Here is a 23650-nt window from a genome sequence, read left to right as displayed (position 1 = left end):
GCCCTCAAAGTGCTTAATCCTTCACTGCTTTCCTCAAATTTTTCTTATCTTCACAATAGGGACAACAATGTACCAAGAGATCAGTCACTTATCTGGTGTCCCAGAGGAAAACAGAAGCAGAGCTCAAGAGGTTCAGACTTGCTGGGCTTCAACTATTGTGTTGTGTGCTCCTCCAGGAATTTGTCTGAGAACAACTGGTATCCTCAAAGCCGATGAAAGATAAAGCTATTTGTGAAAAAACAGAAGTTCCCAACACTTGCCTGTTTCCTGCCATACACTAAGTGCTACCCTTATCCCCTCCTCAGGGGCTCCAAGCCTAGCCCTGGAAGAAGTGCCTCAGAAAAGATAAATGGTGTTAATGTAAATAGGAATAAATGACAAAGCTTTTGAAATCCTTAGTGGCTTTCTGTTCTGTATGCAGAAGCGGAAATCCAAGTGCTGCAGGCAACAGCTGAACATGCCCTGAGCTCCTTTGCTCTTCCCAGGGCACACTGAGGGAGCAAGAAGCCATCCCCTTTCTCAGGTTGCCCCCAGGGTCTTGGCAGCCAGGGAAGAGGCACTTGACACATGGATTTGAACTCAAGAGTCTCAAATGCACTTAGAAAAAAGCTGACACATGTATGTGCCCCAGTGGGGAAAGGAGCCTCTCAGAACAGTGAGAGATGCACTTTCCAAGTGGCTTTTATGTGAGAAATATTAATGGCAGCAAACAGCTCTGGGATGGCACAGAAACATGAGGCAGTGGGACATGAAACAGAACAGGAATGAGAATCAAGGCACTGCACTCCCATACAGCACCTAAGGGCAGGTTTCCTGTGATAACCCTTTCTTCAGGCCCCAGGTAACTGTGAACCTGGTTCAAAACTGAATGGAGCCTTTGCCTGCCATAGCCATCCATCTCTCTCAGAGGCAGTGTCCCTAAAGGCCAAAACATAAGGCTAATTCCTAGTGGTGAAATTTAATTTTTCCTGCTGGGTAACAGCCAGTATCTTTGACTAAATCAAGATTAACCACAATAAATGTCACAGAGAGTCTCATCCAACAGCATCAGCAAGGAGAGCTTCCTGTCCTCTGGTTACACCAAGGGAGAACCACTGTGACCACATGCACAGGGCAACACTGCCTCAGTGGCTTTTATCAGCTGAGGACTGTGAGGTCCTACTGCTGCCTCCTAATCCAGCAGCTCTCAACCACTGCAGACCACACGACTCTCATTTGTTTCTGGAACAGTCTGGACAGAAATGAAGTCTCTTGGATGATCACAATAAACAAAATATTAAGAAAAGTCAAGCATTACACTAGCTTTGCCAGGAAACCATAACTCAGGGTTTTTTGGCTGTAGATCCAAGCATGCATGTCTTATCATGCCCTGCTGATTCTGAAAGCTATGAGGAAAAAGGGAGAGTGAAGCTGTACGGATATCAGATGAGAAGTTTTTCATTTCTTGAAACTTTTTAATATATCTCTAAGTAAATCAAATGTTCTGCTTCTGCAAATTGCATTCACTGGAAAGAAGGAATGGTATTTGTACTCCAAGTTATCATTTCACTGCCACTGAAAACTATTTTAAATTATTCATCAGTGGAAACTCGGCGTACATAAATATGGCTTAGTGCCCAGTTCTTGGTCTAACCACTGAGACCAAGTCACTGGGAAAGTGCCTGTTTTCTCAGGCAGACAGTTTTAGAAGCTAAACCTCAGAATAACATCTGTATTTAATAAAATTAAACCCATGCCAAAAAATCAGCTATAAATGTAACTGGCCAGCCCACCAGCCTTCTTACTTTAGGACTGCTGCATGGAAAAGTCCTGCAAAAGGTTAGATTCAAGATCTGGTCAGACTGCCTGGAAATTCGTTTCTGGGTTATGCTAAGGAGCATTTGCCAAGAGAAGTACTTTCGACAGGGTATTGGAAAAGTTTTGTAGATATTGGGTCTTGTGGCTCCAAGAAATGGGAGGTTAAGGCCTGCCTGGTTTTGCCAAGTGCTTTACAAACTAGGCACTGATACTCCATGCACAAAATGAACACAGCCCAATTAGGGGAGTGCCTGCGTAACTAACCCTGACAACAGAACAGCGACAGCATAAACTCTGTAAAAATAATAATCTCTCCTGCACCCTTTAAACAAGTGACCTCAAGAGCAAAAACTCTGCCCTGGACCAGCTACAAAGAATGGCATCCAGGAGCTGGACTCATCTCCCCAGCTTCCCTTATAGAGTGGTTCTTCGCAATGCTATTACCAAGTTGTGAAAGCAGTAACAGATTGTTCTGGCTCCAAGGGAACTGACCCTGCTGGGACTGTAATTCAGGTCTCTACTGCAACAGGCTGAAAGAGGTCCCAGAACACCCCCTCTAGTCACACATCTCATGATGGGTCTCCTAGCACCTCCTCCTTGTCTCACCTCCCTCCTAATTTTTGTTGTCCCTACTTTTGGGCACCTCATCATCACTGTGTGGCCCAGCTTCTGGTATGGCCACCTCACACCCAGCATCCAGGAGACCAGCCACCTCCTGATAGACAAACAAATCCAGGCCCTGTTTTCTGGTCCTTGCTGGACTGCTCCTCTATGTGCACAAGAGATTGAAAACTGCCATGGTGAGTCGTTCCCTCTACCCTCCCCTCAAAGAACCTGAGAATTACAGTCTCCACTGAAAGGCAACTCCATGGGAGAGGGCAAGTCATCATATACTGTGTTAGGCAACCAAAATCTTTTTCTACTAAGAGGTAATTATACAAGCTAATAGCTAAAGTCTCATTGCACCTAAAAGCAATAATTGCCCCTTTTTGCAACCATTTGAGGTGAAATAACTATGCAACAAGTGTTTCGATTTGCAGGTGCTGTGTCTGGGTAGAGTCCCTGCCACTGGGGTGAAGACAACGGGATTATTTCTTACAGCACTGGTACCACAGAATTTCACATTCATAACACAGCAGTGCCCTTCTGGCATCAGAGCTGCAACAAGTGAACTTCATCCAACACCAAAGCCAAGGATCTTTACACCAAAGGTTCACCCTCTCATATGGATCACAGGATGCATGGGTGAAGCAAAGAGCTGTGTGGCAGGTTGAGGATCATAGTGATTAAATATCTATATTTCACAGCCAGTCTGGGACACAGACATTTGTCAGACCCTCCTTTCCGGAGTGCCATGCCACCCTCATGCTGTAACCTGAGCGGTGCCGTGCACCTGCTGCTCTGCAGCACGAAACCAAAGCCCATCCCTGCCCTGAACTGCAGCCAGAGCCTGGCAGGGCTCAGTGAGCGTGGCTGGGGCAGCAGCAGCACTGAGAAACCACTGGGATGGAAAGGGGGAGAGGGAGGTCAGAGCCAAACCCAGCTTGGAGCAGGAACATGTTCAGCTGACTGGCAAGCAAATGAGGGGTTTTTTTGACTCATTGGAGGAGCTCTCCTGAACTCCATGCTACAAATCCACACATTTTTAATGTGCAGATGCCCCCTCTTCTGTGTAGACTCACTGACTGCTCTGGCTGGAGAGGATTTATGCTGGCAATCACATGCATTTTCATCTCAGAAATGGAGTAGACTGCGCTGAGTGTGAGGCATTTAATTAAGAAAAAGCAGACACCATGAACTTACAGGGACACCATCATCAATGGGTTTAGCCCTCTTTCATCCTTCCTGTCCCTCCATTATTAAATAAATATATTAATTATATCTTTTTGCCTCAAAAACCAAGAATCCTCCTGAAGAAATAAAATGCAACAAATACCCTTTTGTGGTCATGGTCAGTGTCTTTGGTGATTGGTACTGAGCTCAGCCTCCTGCTAAGCATCAAACAAACACCACACATAGTGGAATTTCTCACACAAGTAAAACATTCCATATATCCCGGGCATAGAAAGCCAAAATATTTTGCTACCGGCATCACTAGCAGAGGGCCCACTTTGGTGATGTACTGACCTCCTCCATTATCATACAGCAAATGAAAGGTCTGAAATAAAAAACCCTGAGGGTGAAGTGGAAATATTTTTTCGCCTTAGGTCTAGTGCATTTTTAATATCAACATAAAGTTCAGTGGTAGACCCTGCCCTTTTCTAAAAGCAGCGTTTTCTGTTATCACCATAAGAAAAGAGAAAAGAAGAAAAGACAGATCCAAAAGGATGCCCCAGATTTTCACAGCATGTACAACATTTGTGGTCAAACAGCACTCTTGGGACAAAGGTGAAAGAAGTGTTGGATAACCTTAAACATGATAATATTCTCTTGTAGCTTTTTCTAGGAAGGGACATAGGTTGACTCATCTCTTCTCTTTTCCCATCTCCTGCAATAACACCAGCTCTGGTTTTCCTTCCTTTTCTACTCCTGGCAATATCTCAGCCACCTGCCTGGCTCGGGGCAGACATGGGGACTCATCATGTCTCAAAAATGCCTGGCAGCAAATTAATTCTCAAGAAGCATCCATGTCTTTTCATATTTGTTTCAGTCCACTTCAGAATGAAATACACATTTTTCAAATATAATAGCAATATAAATTGTCTTTTCTTCATTTTGAAAAACTGATTTTTCCCCCTCCACAGTTGGTTTAGAATTTTGTATCACTCTGTATCCTGGTTTTATTTCTGATAATAGTTCACTATTTTGACTAATATTAGCATGTCCAAAAAAAGCAGCTTTTTTGTCTTTTGGTTTTATTTTGAAAACTAGTCTGACAGTGAGTGGCTGGCACATATAATTTCCTTTACTAGAAAACAGTATCCCTTAGACATGCTGGTAAATTCCACAGCTTAACACAATTGCACTTGTTGTTAATAACAGCAATGCACAGTGATAGGAAGTGATGCAAAAAATCATAAAAATAAATACAGCTCCAAAACGAACTTTGAGAAGTTTTTAAATTCACAGTTATTTCCCCCATGGGAAATTATGTAAAAATAAATACATTTTTCATACTCAATGTCTATTGTGGTGAGACACTTCCTATTGGATAGGAACAGGGGTCCCAGAAGGCAGCTGAGCTAGACGTGCCAGTCATGGGCTGCCTTCCTCAGGAGCTGCCAAGCTCTGCCCAGAGCCTGCCTGCTCCAAGCCCAGCTGCTTTGGTGAGTGGCAAGAAGGAAAACCCAGGGGAGCCTTCCAAAAGCCCTAGCTCGATTTATAACCTCCTTCCTCCTCTCACAGTGCCCTGAGGCAGGGCTTATGGAGATGAAACTGCAGTAATGACTGCTCTTCCATCTCTGATGACTGCTTTTCCATCTGTGTAGATGAATTCTCCCTGCACTCTATTCCCATTTTTCCGATGCACAGTACCTGCCTATCCCTGTCCTTGAGGTATGAAGCTCCAATGCTGAACTAAACCACCATGGGAGGAAGCCAGTGTACAGAGATGGTCCACAGTTATCACAGGGCACCAGTTATTGGGATTTTTAAAGGAATTTTGAATGAGTTAGAGATGGGACCTCTGAGTGGTTTTTGATTGTGTGATTTTTTTTTTTTTATCTTCTACATAGACAGGAAGGATGAGTTCAGCTCACATCTTTACTACATGGTTCAGAAGGTCACAAAACGCCTAGTTACAAGACCTTTTAAGGATTTCTTGACCAAAAAAGCACTACCAACAAGGATATTTATGTTTTTAAACCAATCCTTATATCTTTCATCTTACAGACTCATGCTACAGTGTAAGGCAATCTTACACTGTAAGATAAGCCAATCTTACGACCAATTTCTTAGCCAATCACGTTATGATACAAAAACCTACAGTACTACATTCTAAACGTCTTGTTTACATTTGTAAGTACTTTTTTTTCCCCTACATCTAAACTTTCTTCTTCTTAACTTAACATGTCTCTGCTTTAAACTATAAATCCACATTCTCACTTCTAGTACTCAAGTTCAGAAGCCTCTTCCAAGGTCTCAGATTAACTTCTGTGCTTAATTCGAAGCTTTTACTTACAGGCCCAAAGTTCTAAGAATTCCTTGCATTTCAGATTCCAACAATCAGCCATCTCCAACCCTCCACACATTTGATGAACTAGAAGTGCCCCCCTTCCACCCATGTCCACTGTAGGTTAAACCTCAGTGTAAAAGATCTCAGGCCCCTTTTCCATAGAAACACCTCTGCTGCTTATCTAAGAGGTGTACTTCCCGGCTTCAGCTGGAACAGCTTCACCAACATTACCCAGCAACTGGTCTCCTCCAGGCATCTTTGTGTGTCAACATGAGCTGCGTTTTAGTTACACTCCTGATAAACTTCTATAAAGAACTTGAGACTATAAAAAGCCAACCCTTATCTCCAAGAAACTTAAGACCATGTAACCTGTCCTCTTAAACTAAACCTATCATATTTCACCTGCACCTCAGCTCATGTGGAAACCATGCCTTGCTGGGGAAAAATGCTGGGTCTCATGGGAGCAATCCTTACCCCAGGTCCAGCAGCTGATGCCTGAGGTAAAACATTCCCTCCAATTAAAGTCATATCATGAGCATGGCTCTTCAGCAACATTAAACGTCATCCAGCTTTGTTTTTGGAACAGAAATTTGGTCTTTCCATAAGCAGTACTGCCCCACCAAGAGGAGCACATGGGATGTTCCCTGTGGCAGGGCCTTGCCTGCTCTCAGGCAGCACAGTCCTCTGGACTTCTACAAACACAAAGACTCATAAACCCCTGGATTAAAATAGCACTTCAACACTGACATTCTAGTTAACATTCTAGTTAAACCACCAGTTAAATGTTTGCAAGCAGAAATGACAGCTTTGGGGATGCAAGGCAAAATAATTAAAAACACAAGAGGAGGAGAAAACACTCTCAGCTTCCTGTTATGGAAGCTCCTCATTCCCTGATCACCTCTGCTTCCTTTATCCTCTGAACTTTTTCCAGTTTGCCTTCATTGGTTTTGAACTGATGATTGGATGTGAAAAGAAATTATTCTTCTCAATAAAATACAGAGTTTATATCTAGGAAGATCTGAGTTCCTCAAATATTTGTTTGAGCGTGGGGGGGCTGAACCCTTCCCTGCTAAAACCCAGGCCAGGGCCCAGGCAAAACACAACACTCTCCTAATATAGCAACAGAATCTCTTTGATAATCTGAACAGCTACTGCATTACAAGTGGGGTGCCCTGAGTGGACAGTGGCTCACAGACAAACCTGTGAACCTCATCTGCAAAGCCAAGATGGGGTAAAAAGTATCTGGGGCTGGCAGAGATCCTTCCCTGGGAGCAATATCAACCTCCTCTCCTGGGACTGTCAGAGAAGCAAACGGATGCCCCTGTCTTAACACCAGGGCTCACAGTCTGCCCTGGTCCAGGAAAGGGAAATAGCAGCACAATTGCAAAAATAAACCCCTGGGAAAAAGCTGTTCAGTCCTCTGAGCTCGGAGAGGTTGGAAAAGAATTTCTTGTCAAAATACAAGTAGGGCAGTAATTCCACATTCATCAAATACAGAGGGGAACACCCAGAAAGGAAAGGCTAGAGACTTTCCCTCTTCACCATGTCTGCAGACCTGGATCCCCGACCAGAGACTGCACACTGGGTCTCTGAGGGTGCACACATGGGTATGCTCTCAGGGTCCATGTCTCTAATTTACTCTTCTTCCTGTTTCTGATTGGACGGAATATCTGGGCCATTGCCATCATAAAATAGAATCATACAATTGTTTAGATTGGAAAAGACCTCCAAGATCAGCAAATCCAAGTGTTTACCCAGCACTGCCAACTCCATCACTAAACCATGTCCTTAAATGCCACATCTACACATCTGTTAAAAGCACCTCCAGAGATGGTGAGTCCACCACTGCCATGGGCAGTCTGTTCCTAAAATTGACAACCCTTCTGTGAAGAAATTTTTCCTAATATCCAATCTAAACTTCCCCTGAAGTATTGAGGCCATTTCTTCTTGTCCTGTTGCTTGTTACCTGAGAGAAGAGACTGATCCCCACCTAACTACAGCTTCCTTTCAGGTACTTTCAGAAAACAATAAGGCCTCATTTGGGCCTTATTTTCTCCAGGTTAAACACCCCCCAGCTCCTTCAGCTGCTCTTTATAAGACGTGTACTCTAGACCCTTCAACAGCTTCTTTTCCCTTCTCTGGACACAATCCAGCACCTCAAAGTCTTTCTTGTGAGGGGCTCAAAATTGAACACAGAATTTGAGATGCACCAGTACATTTCACCATCCAAAGACTGCACTGGACTTTGCAATGTGCATTGCTCATCCACCCACTCCCGCAAAGGATTCCTGTAAAAAAAGCCACCAAAACCCAACTTCCCCAAGGCAGTCATGTGTCATGAAAGTGCACAAACTCTGTAGCTGCTCCTGTTGCAGATGTGCCCCCACTCCCTAGCACCTAGTCTGCAGCACTCCTCCAAGGCAGTAGGAAATGCAGGAAAAGGAAAGAAAGCGTATTTTCTCCCACCTGCTCTGGGCCAGACATACTCCCAAACAGGAGCTCAGGGACTTGCACATGTGCTGTATTTACATTCCTTTGCTCCCATGAAAATGGCATTAACAGACTACACTCACCTTTCAATTTCTTCTTTCCAAATTTTAATCCAAATAGAGACATCCCAAAATTTTATTTTAGTCCAACTCCATGGAACTTCTGCAAGAGAAAAGAGAAGGCAATTCACAACACATAGAGCAGCACAAACATGTCATTCTATACCAAATAAATGGGGGGAAAAAATTCCCAAGCACTGTGGCTAGCAGACACAGTTTATCATCTAGAATGCATTAAAATACAAAACAATTTTAAGTTTTCAAGTTGTATCAGTGGGCTACCTTACCTGGGACATGCTGGTCAATTCATCACCTGACATGGCACAAAGAAGGGACCAGGGATGAGAGGCTGAAAGGGACGTTCTCACTACATTGGTGCCATATGAAAATGAGAAATACACACCCAGAGCTTGTACTTTAGGTACAGAGGAACTGTGTGTCTACCCAGAGCAAGACCAGCCTCCTTGAAGAGGAGGAAGCAGTGGGAAGCACTGGTTTCCTGTAAATCTGCTGCTGCTCAACACGTGCTGGCTCGCACTGTTGTCCATTCCTGGTCATCCTGCATGTTTGGGGCATACCACAATAAAACTTCTCCTCCGCTAGCTGCAAACTGCCTGGCCCAGAAGCTAAGGCCAGGCACCAAAAATGCATTTCAGGCTCTGAATATGTCCTGATAGGCAGAGGAATAGAGCATTAAAAAAAAAAAAAAAAAAAAAAAAAAAAAAACAAAAACCCAAAAAAAACCACATTAAAACCAGCTGGTAGTGAAATTTTCAGTGTCCCAATCACCAGACAAGTTTATTTAAAGGCTTTGAAGGTGGTATTGGGGCTGACAACCTAGACGATCTGTGCCCATGAGAAAAGCTGGCATTGCCCTGTGACCAGGAGCCTGAATCAACAGGAACACTGTAGTAGTTGCTTAAGTGGTCAGTGAGGCAAGCTGAGCCACTTGAGAGAGTCACAGTCTATCCAGAACAAGTTTTCTAGGTAACAGAATGTAGTTTTTCAATTTATCCTATGCTATCTGCGCAGAGCAAGGGTGCCTAAGGAGACAGGAATAGCAAATATATCATATTTTGGAAACACTCACATAAAAACACAGTCTATGCCACTGCCCAAATGCAAGCCTGATACAACACCACCAGTGTGAGCTTGGACTTCATGTGTTTGCAGAAAAAAGGGTAAACTTTAGGGAAGACTCTACAATCCCCACATATGCCAGACTTGTGCTCCAGATGCTCCAGCAAAGCTATATTTAGCAGCTGCAGTTGCATGAATCTGAATTCAGTGAGGGGTTTGGGAGGCTCTCTGTGCCCACTCTGCTTGGAAGATGTGCTTTCTCTATTTACTCCTCCAATTGTTTCTGCTCATCGTGACAAGTGCCACCTCTCCCCAGTACTTCTCTGGCCATGAAGACAAACCACTTAAAGTTAAAATATGCAATGTCACAACCTAAAGCTTTCTTGACCCTGCTGACTAAACTTACTTTCCATCCCTGACTTCAGTCTATCACTTTCAACATATTTCTTCCATGTTTTAGGATTACTATTATGTCTTACAAAACCCTACTAACAAGGACAGAGAGTTCCCCGTAAGATGGTGGGAAGAGTGAGACACTCCCCACACACATAGAGGTAAAGACCTCAGATTTCCTGAAGCACCAGGAGTCACAGATCTGATAATCCCTGATCTGGTAATCTTGGCTGCACAAAGATGGCTGTAATCAAAATATTGATGATTACATGATCCATATGAACTCTGGATGTTGCTGTATTTGCAGAACATTTCAGAAAAACAAAAGTCATTCCTCACTGTCAGCACAAATATGCAAAAGGTTAACTGGTTATAATCATCATATTGATGATTACATGACCCATATGAACCCTGGATCTTCATGTATTTTCCAAACTTTTTAGAAAAACAATCCCCAGCTACCAAACCTCTCCCAGCTGTGTACTCAATTAACAAGGCATATAATTTCAGCAGAGGGTGAAAAAAGGATGTTTACATTTTTGGGGGAGCAGAGAAGCGAAGGTGGTTATAAGCTTTCTTTCATCAGTAATAACATGAAACAAACAATAGACTTTCACATCTTCCAAACAAAAAACCTGAAACTTCCTTCAGCTCTGACACATGGCTTTTGTTAATTACTGTGATTCTTTGAACCCTGGTTTCTGGTGGGACTGCAGCATGACAAGAAGACTGAAACAATACAGTGTTTTGATATGGAAAGCATGTAGTTCCCACAGCTTCTCAGTGCATTAAATCAGGACTGCATGCACTGAACGTCTTCATTCAGCAGTAAATTTAAATTACCATCATGGCAACACAAATACCCTTATAGGCTTTCAATTCCCACAAACCTTTGCCTTTTAGGGCAGATGTGGGAGATAACTTTGCCACATCCATTTGCACCAATTACCTCTCCAACACATCACTACCACCACACACACTTGGCATACCTGCTCACTTAGTTAAATCCCAGGAGTTATGTATGAATCCTTCCCAAGCTGACCTGATCCTCCAGGCAAAACTCAGTTCCTGACTTGCCCAAACCACAATGTCATTTGAAAATGTGTCAGTATTCAATGGGCACACAGATGATGGCATTAAGGGCTGGACACACCCCTATTGCATTGAGGTGTACCCTTTATTTTCATAATATTGCAAATATCTTCCTTTACTGCTTTGTTATTGACTCACACATCTAATCCCCATAGTTCTTTACAGAGGAAAGCCACTCTCAGGAGGGCTGTGGCTTCTGTGCAAGGCTGCCTGCTCACACCCCCTCTGTGACTGTGCACTGTCACACACAGGTGTCTGTTTTCAGTTTGAGAGCTCGCTGACCACCAGCTGTCAGTGTGAAAAGAAACACAAGCAAGTAATGGTGAAATTGTCCCCTTTGGTGGAGCCACAGGTACTGCTCCCGTTTGTCTCACTTATCACAGCTTGTGCAGACAGATGTGCTCTCTTGGGTGACCTTGGCTCTTCCTGCCTTTTAGCCCCAGTTCTTTTTTTTTTTCTTAGGTTATTTTAGACTCTCAATTCTACCTGCATGGTCCAACGTCTTTGCACTTGAATTTATCAACAACGTCCCTCTGGGTATTTTTTCCCCTACAGATTTCACACATAATCAAAATTCATGCTCCAGTTCAGCTTTCTTTATTTTCCTATTTTTTAAATCTGAGATTCAGTTTCCACTCCAAACTTGCAATGGAATGGGTCATCAGCCTCCTATCACTCACATCTATTTTTAATTACAGTTTTAATTTCTCGTTATGCTTTCCAGGGGAAAAAAAAATTAAATTACCAGGGAAAAAAGGTTATCTCATATTTCTTTTGTTGTGTGGCATTAAGTACTTCTTAAAATTTTGGTAGGACAATTTCATAGCCTCCTTTTCCTGAATTAATTAAAAACCCATAAACACACAAAAAGCATTCTACAGTCAGAAAAAAAAGGCAATTTCCTGTTTGTGTTAATTTTCCCTGGCACCAGCTATGGCCAGGCAAAGTGAAGCACTGCTTCAGTCTCCTCTAGTTGCTTTCCGCAGTCTGTGTCAGCCCTTCTGGACTCTTTGTTGTTTCACTTTTCACTTGATTATTTTTGGATTTGCTTCATTTATTTTTACCCCAGGTACACAGCATTGTCAGTAATCAACTGGGGCTCAGAGTATTTGAGCACTCATGTAGGCCCCCTCAGCTTAACAGGACAATGTGTTGCTTCCCCATGTTTTCAGGCCCTTCAGAAATTATTAATTCAGAAATTATTTAAAGTTCGAATTCCCAATTCTCACAGCGAATTGGGGGTACAAGCTACAAATAAATTATCCCCGCTCACCACAGGAAACTGTTGTACCTACAGGGCTCTATGAACTTTCTGCTGCTCAACATTTGCAATGTGTGATAATCCACATATTGACAGTCCACCTGCTTTATGGCTGCTGACAGTCTGATCAAGAGCTCTGGGTGTTTCAATAGCCACAATTAGAAGCTTCTTTGACAGATCTTGAATAGGAAAGTGATGTTTTCTCACAACCCAAATTCTGCCTCATTTAAGAGAGGTAGAAGTGAGGTGGGCCAAGGTAATCCCAAGTACAGGTTGGGCAGGGAATGGATTGAAAGCAGACCAGAGGAGAAGGGCTTGAGGGAGCTGCTGGATGAGAAGCTCAACATGAGCTGGCTGTGTGCACACAGCCCAGAGAGCCAAACGTGTCCTGGGCTGCACCCAGAGCCCCGTGGGCAGCAGGGCAGGGAGGGGATTCTGCCCCTCTGCTCTGCTCTGCTGAGACCCACCTGGAGCACTGCATCCAGCCCTGGGCTCCCAGCACAGGAACCACAGGGACCTGCTGGAGCCAGCACAGAGGAGCCACCAAGGTGATCAGAGGGATGGAGCAGCTCTGCTGTGAGGAAAGGCTGAGAGAATGGGGGTTGTTCAGCCTGAAGAAGGGAAGGCTTTGGTGGGATCTTAGAGCAAATTTCAGTACTTAGGCTACAAGAGAACTCGAGAGGAACTTTCAGCAAGGCACGTAATGCCAGGACAAGGGTGAATGGCTTCAAACTGAAAGAGAGTAGGGTTATATTAGATATTAAGCAGAAATTCTTTACTGGGAGGATGATGAGACACTGGCACAGCCACCCAGAGAAGCTGAGGGTACCTCATGCCTGGAGGCCAGGCTGGATGGGGCTCTAAGCAACCTGGATTAGTGAAAGGTGTTCCTGCCCTTGGCAGAGGAGTTGGAACAGGACGATATTTAAGGTTCCTTCCAACCTAAACCACTCCACAATTCAATGATTCGGCTTGAGAACACAACTGCAAAGCTCCTCCTGCATGAGGGGTAAGTTGCAATGAGCTACCACACATGGGCTTTGCAAAGGTTCACTGAGGGCTGTACTGCAAACTGGAGGAGGAGGGAGGCATTTCCCACCACCACAGCCTTGAGTGGCAAAATGACAAAAGGCATGGCACAAGCTGGATGAATGCAGAGCAGATGTTGTGGATGGAAAACATGTCTCTTTTCTTGGCCCTGCTTCTCTGGACAAAGCTATATGATACATCAGATTCAATGATAAATATGAATTAGAATATATTTAGTGCCTCTGCTCCTATCACTTCATTCCCAGACTCTGTGAAATGATCCACGTTAAATACAATCATTTTTGGAAGGGTTATTTTAATCCAGATCATGGGGTGTAGTTCAGTACAGACTGAAATTCCTGCCCAAGCAGTGGTCATATCAGATCTGAGGAGGCAGTGAGTTGTGCTGAAGTATGAGAAGCAAGCTCCTAGAAATGAGGAGAATTAGTCAGAAAAACAAGATTTCTCCAGTCAGTTTTGCCACCAAATATCCTGTGGTATGCGTACGCACAAAAAACTTTAAACAACTCTGTGCAGGTACAAATTCAGAAAGAGTATCATGCCTCCACTCATCTTTTCATGTCAGGTCAGTTTTTGCACAAAAGTTTGGGGTTTTTTTAATTTCTGTTTAGATGGTGTAATGATCACAAATACTCACTGATCTTAGAATTCTATTATTTTTCATGCTAAAGTACTAAATTTCCAACCAATAACTCATCATATGAGAAAACAGATTCCAGGCAGTAAGGGTCATGACAAAAAAGGTTGAAAGCTTCTTTTCTCCACTCATTGCTCTTGGTGGAGTAATAATGTTAAATACAAGATCTCAGTCCCTAAATTTTGAACATGTATCACTTTACGCTGGATTTGGAGGCACATCTGAGAAAATACTAAGGATTTAAAACACATCAGGTCCTCAACCTCCCTGTTTTATCCATGCCCTTTTGCTGGAGCTGGACAGTCACAGTCACTCACGGGTATTGCAAAAGGAGGACATCACAGAGCAGTGTTTGCCAAGGCTCTGGTAAAGCAGCATTAAGGCCTGGCACACCTGGCACAAACTGACCTTCCCATGTGCCACACAAAGGTGTGTTTGCCAAGGGGCCCCTTTGAACTGAAGCTGGTACTAACTGTTTCAGTCAAATTTGTCAAATTTTGGTTCCAAAGAGAACAATCCATTTACTTTTCCATACCAAAAGCAGACGCAAAATTTTCAGCCATTAGTATTAATCATCTTTCAGCACTGAACTACGTTACTATTTGCATTTCTCCACCCCTCCTTACATCCTCTTGTGTTTGAATACCTCAAGAGCAAAACAGGGAATACCATGTGTTGTACCACTCCCTGCTTTGCAAACACAGAAAGTGAGCTGCAGAGTGGACAACCAAAATGTGTGTTTTGAATCCAAAAACTACTCTTTTACAGGACTGAAATCAGATTTGGCAAAATTAAAACCTGGCATAAGTTTAAGGCACTGTAAGTGGTCACTGCTGCCATCAGGGTTTACAAAAGCAGTGTAGCCTCTGGTTTAGATCTACTGACTCGGTGCGACGAGTTTGAAAGTATCCCTGAAACCTCCCTGCTTTTTCCACACCTGAACAGGTATTGTGGATGAGGTGAGCCAGCCCTACAGATATTTTCTGGTGCTGTTCCAATCTATATATACAGAAACCCATGGAACTCCGCGCTCCCACCCCTACACTCCAATGTTCCAATGCAATTAGCTGTAATTGCTGGGAAACAGGCTCAGTCTGTTATCTGCCACGTCTTAAAGTAATGATCCAACATCCTCCATCTGTCTTCATTAAAACACTCTTTAAACTGACACCGGGGTGGCAGTCAAAAAACTGCATTCAGCTCCTCTGGGTGGGTTAGTAGCGACGACGCTCAAGTTACGGATCAACAGCTGTGGCTGCTGCGGAGCGGGTTCCCAAAGAGAAAGGCAGGCTGATCCCTCTGGAACAAACAATAGCAGCTTCCCCGGGCGGCTGCTGCTGCTCCCGCTCCTGCTGCTGCTCGGAATCATGCACAGCTCAGCTCACTCCACCCAGACGTCTCCCAGCTTGCCCGTAGGCAAAGCTCAACCCCGAGCGCTTTGATTAAGCTCCGCAAAACTCTTGGGTCTGGAAAAAAAACACCCCGCAAGTTTCTGTCCCCCCGCGCACCACCCCGAAACCGGCAGGAAAAACGAGAGAGCGGAAGGAACGCGTTCAGTCTTACCCTTGAAGGCTTGTAAAAGTCACAGCAACAAAGTTGCTGCCCTCCATAGCACTCCGGTACACTCCTCTCTTCTCATTTACACGCAGCTTTATCCCCTCCCCAGACCGACGGCTTCGCTCGCAGTCGCAGAGCCAGGACATTCACCTACGGCCGCAAACCTTATCTGCGCCGTGCGATGGGCATCGCGTGTCCTCTCCGACGCCTTAAAATCCGCCGCTGACTCGCTCTGACATACAATGTCCCGGCAACTACACTTACTCCAAGTTCCCTACTTCTCACTTCAGTCACTGGGCTTGGCTCCTTGCCAACTCCCTTTTTTTTTTTTCTTTTCCTCCCCTTTTTCTTTTTTTATATTCTGTTTCCTGTAGGGAGGGAGAGTGTAGTAGGAGCCTTAAAAATAAAATGTTTCAGTGCTACAAACCGTGAAGGAGTAAAGCAGAAAAGCAGAGCATCTAGGCTTGGGGAACCCCAATTAACTCCAGAGGAAACAGCTGCTTGCTTTACCTACCTCCTGCCGACGCGGAAGCTTTCAAAGAGAAAGCAAGCAAATAAAAGAGTCAAACATATCAAATTGCTTTCAAAAAGGATGAACTTGGGAAGGGATCCATTTCTTAGCACCAGCCCCTCTCTCTGTGTCTGTAACACCGGAGCTGGTCAGGGCTCCTTAAACCCAGAGACACAGTCCTACAAGCTGATCCCAAGGCTCCACCTCACCCACTTTCCAAAGTTGTGACTAGCAAAAACTCTGCAGAGAAAAGCCTCATAGAGCACAATTGCATAACTCAACCACAGGGCTTCCTCCAGCCAGCCAGAGGATTGCATCGGAGCCGAATTGCTTGCTCATCCCGAGAGCATGACCTTCCCCTGCCCTCTGGGACACCTGCCTGACCACACCATGGTCACAGGGACCCTCCTCACCAGAACCCCCCAGCACTCTCATGAGCCTTCCAACACTCCCACCTCATTTTCCCACTTTAACAAACAAAACATTCACTTTTTTTCCCAAGGTGTGGGACTTTTCACAATACAGTGCCCTCCTATATGCCAGTCCCCTGGTATTTTACCTGCCAGCTGCTCTGATCTGCCAGATCAAAACTGGGGCAACTACAACGTTAATCCACTTCTAGCTTCCCTATACCTGTGAATGGGAATTATTTTTAAAGCACCACATTCTTTACATAGTCATGTTCACAGTAATGCCTGCCAGGAACATCTCCATGTATTGTGACAACACAAGAAACTTTAGCATTTCTATGTGTACTTGTGTCTGAGTTTTCCTACAGAGAAATTCATAAACACTGTTAAAATTAATTTCATACCTACCCACTTGAATGCATTAATCAGCTGATTAATTATAGTAACACAAGAGTCAAGGCTTTGCCAAAGAGTATTTTCTACAAAATGAAATTTTCTGTAGTCAAGAGGATAGATAGGTATGGAGGACTCTGGAAGCTGCAGTGGTAGTGCTCCAGTGCTGCTCATGGAGGTTAAGGAACAGAGTGGCAATGAAGAGGACATTCTTAACACCATAAGCAATTTCTGAAAGATGAAATAGAGTCTGTGCCCTTTGCTATGACTTCAGGGATATTCCAACTACACCAATTTGAGACAATGCTTGCTGAACTGTCTTCCTAATTCGGACACACATACTAACAGCCAACATGGGATGTGGCACATAGGACTGATGTCCTGAAGATCCAGGTCATTTTCAGATGATTATGACCTTGACAGCATCCAGCTGAAAAAGAAATTCCTCTTGCACTAGCTATTTTTCTTTTTGCCACCCACACCTCATTTCAACAGCAATAGCCCAAGTATCACATTTTTTCCTGCAAGAAAAAGTACAAGGATCTGGATTAATTTTGATCCTTCTACATATTTGGAGAACCCCTTGGTTTTACCTCATTCTGGAATTTTCCTCCTTCTTGTAACTTTCATCTGCTTTTCTTCATGACATTTTAATGTTAGTTGATTACAAGTCATTCTACACAACTCCTGCTTTCTTTGCTGCTGTCTTTATACTTGCATGTTACCACTTTGGCCTCAGCCACAGTAATTTCTTCTTTCTTAGAATTAGATTTGTCTACTTCCTTTGACACACAACTGGAACCAACCATAAAGTCACCCAGCCTTGGGTCCTGTTTAGACTTTAAAATAGCTAAGGGTTTCGAAGGCTGTTTTATGATTTTTCTTGGCACTGAAAGTCCATCTCACATACATTGACCATGACTTTTTCCCTCAGCTATGCTTTCCTTGGGATTCCAGTGAACCTCCTCACGCAGGGAAGCTTAACCCACATGGAAGCACGGAGCACTCAGAAGAGCAGGAGTGACTCAGGGTTATGAACTCAGCTCTGCGTTCTCTTGTCCTTGCCTTAAACTTTGTTCCCTGGATAGCATCTTCACAATCTCCACATGATTTGTATCCTCCTTAGCAGATTTCCAAACATGCCAGGGAGCACTGCTGCCTGCAGTGGCACTTGTTGAAATTTCACCTCCTGTACAAAGGGTGCACACATATGCTGTGTGTTTGAGTGTCCCTGAAGCCAGCATGGTTTGGGCAGAGATTCAGCTGGACAGATGCAATAGGGTAGCAGTCACTTGCCATGATCCACAGTGGTGGGAAGTTAAATCTGCAGTTTTTCCAGTACGTGAGTTGTCTTCCTGGCCAAGCAGCCTCCTCCATACCACGCCCCTTCACCCTTAAATCCTCCACTTTCCCAGTGCCCACTAGTCACAGAGGGCTAACTAGGGTGGGATGGATTTAAATTCATGCCATTAAGACCTTACCCACTGACTTTATCTGGGAAAGTGACTACATTCCTTCAGCCTCTGCAGCATTTCAACTGTGATCAAGATGCAGAACTGAAGCCACACTAACACTGTTTTTAAAGGGTGCTCTCAGCCCACTCTCCAGATTAGATTTGGTCTTCCTTCAAACAGCAAAGCTGACAGAGCAGAGGACTATCTCAGGAGCACCCAGAACCCAAACATGTCTGGTGATCTAGAAACATTTTGAATGTCTTAATATGCCCTTGAGCAACTGGAGCAAACTAGAGGATAGGAAAGAAACAAAAGAGAAGCATACCTTGAAGCATCCCACAATGTAGACTTAAATCAAATGCCAGTCCTTGAGAGAATCTCTCCCTATGATATGTAATTTTTAAAATTACTGATTTTTAAAATTGCTCGTCTTGATGCCTTCTCAATGATCCAATATATTTCAAAAGGAGCACTGATGGTCTTTGCTTTCCCTTACTCTCTTAGCTGCACTCTGCCACTCCTGAACTGCAAGGTTTGATCTGCACTCATCTGCAGATGAGTGATGGTACCACTCTCTGATGAGCCACGCTGGGCTCATCCCCCAAGCCCAGAGCTGATGCAATCTCCAGGGATCACTTCCACCCACCCAACCTCATCTCCATCTCCCAGAACAGCACAAGGGCATCGCTCAGTTCCTACCCATGCCAGTCACTGTTCCAGAATAAACCTTTCTGCATGGCTCTGGAGGGCTCCCTCACAAACCCCCAAGGCTTAGCCTTAGATGACTGAATTGCCTCCTACAGCCTACACTTCCCTTGTCCCAACTTTCCCCACTGGTCCTGACCAGTGAGGAGCTCCGTGTAGAGGGGAGGGATGAGTAGCTCACTTCACTGTGGGGACACCTGAAACATCTGTTATTATGAGCACCTGCAATAGGTCCAAGGGGTCAGATGGTTTTCCAACGAGAGATTTTCTGTATTCTCTTCTTGCTAAAAGTCAGAGTAAGATGCACGAAAAATACTGGACTGAAAGGAACAAACCAGGACATTATTGTCCACTCCTTGGCTATGACAGAATTGTTTTACAAACAGTCTGTAAGGAGAACATCCAAGCTGTAAACTGCTGTAGTCCAGGAAACACTAGCACAATCATAAGGTGAATAACAAAAGACCAAGGACTCCAAAATAAGCTGTATAACACATAAAGTGGCAGTGTTCTTGATCTCTGTAGAGGATCCTACTGGTAGAATGCACACCACAACTCTGCAGAGGAAGGGAAAACTAAATACTATGTGGTGTTGTTATCATGACCTGCCTGTGGGTGGAAAATGAAATAGGAGAGGAAGGTAATGTCATGAAGTGACCAGTTGTTCTAGAGCTGTCCTTGCCTTTTGGGAGCTACTCAGCTCAACTCATTTTACCACTCCTGCAAGGAATTCTAAATTAACCCCATTTGAAGAGGTGTTCTGGATTCCTACCTTTGCATCCATCTCTTTGGATATAATCTGTGGTGCAGCTCTAGCAGGTTAATATAGAAGTATTCCCAAACTTCAGCAGTTACTCCAGAAGCTGTGAGCTGTCCCAGTACACACCACATGGAAATGGTCACAAAATAGCTTCTGTGAATGTGTGTGGAATAACCTGAGTCACACTGATCAGGATATGGTAGTGTGCCAGTTATCTTCAGCAGGGAAGCATGAGTGTGTGGCTAGAGATGCCTTTTCTCCACCAATACCCCTTGCCCAGTATTCCAAGCTTTTAACAAACAATGGCCAGCTAAAGAAAATAATGAGAAAGAATAAAGAAAAAAACCAAAAAGCCCAGACTCTTGTCTTTAAAAAGAAAGCAACAACTTGTTCTGGAAACTGTTGATCTCATCTTCCTGGCACCAACCCCTGCAGATGTGATATCATCTGATGTTTTAAAACAGAAATTGCAATAATGTCTCTTAGGTGTCGCCTTTGCTGCCCTTAGGAGATGGAGCCGAAAACCTTTTGGTCAAAAAACCAGGGGTTCAGATGCTCAGATTACACTGAAGAGCAAAAAAAAGTGCAGAAGAAAATAAACTCTGCAGGGAGCAAAGCCCAAGGCTACCTCATTTCTGAGTCCAGTTCCCACCAGATTTGGGATCTTGTGTTTACAAACTCCCTCCTGGCCAAAAATTTCACTGCTCTGGGAGGGAAGATTCTGTTGCAAGGAGAGAAGTCTGAAATGTTCTCTGTGATCCAGTGAGGAACTGAGTGACCTGATAGACACAGACATTGAAGAGAGCTGATGGAGATCCTCCTGTCTCAGTATTACATTCCTGCAATGAAAATCTGTGTCTCTGCCTTTGCCCATGAAACTGCATGTGCCCGGCTGCACCGGCAAAGCCGGGGATTAATCACCTGCCCAGCAAACCCCAGAGGTGTCCACACTGCCTTTAACACTTATTTCCTAATCATCACCAGTGAAAAAGAGGGGAATCCCAGAGGGATGCCTGGGAGGGCTCGTTCAAAGGTAATCACACGAATGTGAATAGAAAAAAAAATCAATAGCTGAGGGCAAAGCGGCAGCCCAGCTCGTTAGAGCCCCTGAGGACAGTGTCCTTTGTAACAGGGGTGTTGCACAAGGACAATGTCTGCTACTGGCAAGGCAGCAGCTGCCACAAACACACATGCCGTGTGTGGTGACACTTCAGACGCTGTCACTTGTCCACTCCTCAGATACACACCAAAAACCCAGCTCAAACCACTGAGGAATTCATATACCCCTCAGTGAGACCCCGTGGTTGAACACACAGAGGAAATCCAACCCATGCCAAGCCTCCACATTTTACAGAGACTTCCCACAATCTTCCATACCTTTCTGCACTAGGTATGGGTGGAAAGGATGGGAAGTCCCTGGATCTGCATGGAGTAGATGGCTTCTGCATTCCGTACAGCATCTGGGATTTATTTAGGTTCTTCATGGTTTCATTACATATTGCTCTAAAGATCAATTATCCATTCCATGAAAGACTTCGTGACGTTCTGAGAGAATTCTGTAAATAACATGTCACATCCATTATGCTCATAAGCATTTTAACCATAATTCCAAATTGAACATAATGTATGCATGTATATCTCTACTGTGTCTTTTCCAGGTTACAATTGTATCTATCCTGCCAGGATAAATAAGGAGGCAACTTGCTGCCTGCCACAAAATTACTCCTAGTATCAAATTATCTTTTTTTGATTTTTTTCTAGCATTATTTAATGAATTAATTACGTGTTCAAGGCTTGGCTAGGTTAACCTGGTGGAAGGTGTTCTGTCCATGACGGGGTGTTGGAGCCAAGATGATCTTTAAGGTCCCTTCAACCCGAATCATTCCACAATACTATAACTAGGTTTTTATTATGTTTTTGTAGTTTTTGATGGCTAGATTGTGATAAGCCAGCCCACTTCAGAGAGGTCAGAGGGCCTTGGGGGTGACCAACTGATGTTCACTTTAGGGATGTGCAGCAGGACCAGCATTCCATTGAGCCATGATCCCAAAAGGGGATGTGAGCACACAGGAGTACAATACTGTAGTGCTACAATAATTTGTAGTGGTGATGACTGGGACTGAGTTGGCTCCTGGACCTGTCAGAACTCAAGTTCTGTGAACTTTGAGAAGAACAAGGAAGCCTCTGCCTGGTGGCAATGGAGGATGCTCTGGAAAAAAATGTAGCCATCATAAAAAACAAGGCCCAGGGAGCCTAATATACTGACAAGAGAGACGTTGGCTCCCCTGTGGAATGTGAAACTTTAGGTAATTAAGCAAAAATCTAAAATATCTGTGCTAACACAATATGACATAAATAAGCGCAAAACAATTTATTTCCCTGGATATTTCCCCAACGAAACTGCATGACATTTTAATCAACAGTTTGCACTTCAATTGCAGCACCACCTTGGCAGTAAATAACCCATATATTTCCGCAGCTGTGCCAGATCCCAGCACTGCCAGCCTTTGCTTTTATTCAGTGCAAGTTTAATTTATGTTATATTGTTCCTGCATCTGTTCTCCAGGTATTTAACAGAAGAGCACGTTCCTTTGCACTTGCTTGGCTGAGAGCAAAGACATGTATTATTCCCATCCCCGTGCACATGGGCAGTCAGTGTTTAGGCAGTGAATTCCTGTAAACTGAGATAGAAGTTGTGCGTGTGAATCCCTCTGCAGCCTTTTGAAGGAGAGGAACAGCCTGATGGGTGCCTGTGGCCCTCAGGATGTGATGGCAGAGTGAAGGAGGACATGCTCCTCACCCAGCAGCTCAGGAGAGCCCGGAGGAGACAGCAGCAGCTAAGCCAGTGAGAAATGTGCAGTGCACACAGCCACAAGGGTGTGGGTGTGTAACTAATTTGAGGTTAATCACTGCCATTTCTTGTGTTGGGATACGATGCAGTATCACAGAAGATCCCTTTAAAAACAAGGAGATACGGGAAAGGAAGAGGTAGGTATTTAAACACTGTATTCCAAGTGCTACCCTTTGTCATACCACTTCTGATTTTCATGTGCTGCTTAAGGGTTGAATAAATTGTGGGCCTCATAAGGAGGGGCAGCATTTCCTATTTTTGACAGAGTAATCAAGGCTTTGTTGGTGTATCTCCAGAAGGCAATGACACACAGCCTCAAACTGGTAATGTACTATATGAAGATACACAACAAAAATACCCCACATTATCAAAAGACTCTGGGAATAAACGGAATTAAGTAAGGTTTCAACAGTACGGTGCAGCACCAATTGCCCAGTCAGGAGAAATAAAGAAAGTAGTTTTCTTAATAAGGAAGTACAAAAACCCACAAAACCCATGGTCCTTTATCTTGGTGTGGCACTGAAGCATAAAAGCTCAACCATTTTTGGTGCCTCCTCCCCACAAGGAGATAGATAATCTTTAGATAATTACAGGATATCCCAGCTTAAAATAATAGAAAGAGAGGTGGAAACTGCATGAGGATTAGTACAGACAATGAGAAACTGTGCTCTTAAGCAAAATCTCCAGGGCGTGTTTTGTTATTTTAGGTTCATTTTGTGCTGTGTTCCATTATTTCCAAATCTTCATTTTCAACTTTCTTAGCAGCCTCTTAACATGTAAAGGGAACCTACAAAAACACTGGAGAGGGAATTTAGACAAAATCTTGCAGTGATAGAACAAGTGGGAATGGCTTTAAGTTGAAAGAGAGTAGGTTTATATTAGATATTAGAAGAATTATTTCTGTGAGAGTGGTAAGACACTAGCCCAGGCTGCCCAGAGGAGCTGTGGATGTCCCATCCCTGCAACCCGGCTGGATGGGGCTTTGAACAACCTGGTCTGGTGGAAGTTGTGCCTGCCCATGGCAGGGGCCTTGGAA

General features: G+C 44.0%; 1 protein-coding gene across 3 annotated transcripts in view; it reads right to left on the bottom strand.

Annotated features, from left to right (window-relative positions):
• Nucleotides 1-23650, bottom strand: part of LOC102061741 (phospholipid-transporting ATPase ID) — a 108081-nt gene that overhangs the window by 79959 nt on the left and 4472 nt on the right. The window contains exons 1-2 of one of the 3 annotated variants that reach the window (XM_005491738.4): nt 15537-16423; nt 8485-8563 (exon numbers count right to left, since the gene is read on the bottom strand). In XM_005491738.4, the coding sequence (XP_005491795.2) occupies nt 8485-8527 (43 nt within the window). In that variant the 5' untranslated portion in view covers nt 8528-8563; nt 15537-16423. Of the gene's footprint in view, nt 1-8484; nt 8564-8747; nt 8988-15536; nt 16424-23650 lie in introns of those variants that run through there. The other 2 variants (XM_026796275.2, XM_074533105.1) reach the window with 2 other exon arrangements.

This window comes from Zonotrichia albicollis, chromosome Z (assembly GCF_047830755.1).
Source record: "Zonotrichia albicollis isolate bZonAlb1 chromosome Z, bZonAlb1.hap1, whole genome shotgun sequence".
In the NCBI taxonomy this organism is placed as follows: domain Eukaryota; kingdom Metazoa; phylum Chordata; class Aves; order Passeriformes; family Passerellidae; genus Zonotrichia; species Zonotrichia albicollis.
The sequence above is the reverse complement of the archived record's forward strand: the minus strand, read 5'-3'. Positions and strand labels throughout refer to the sequence as shown.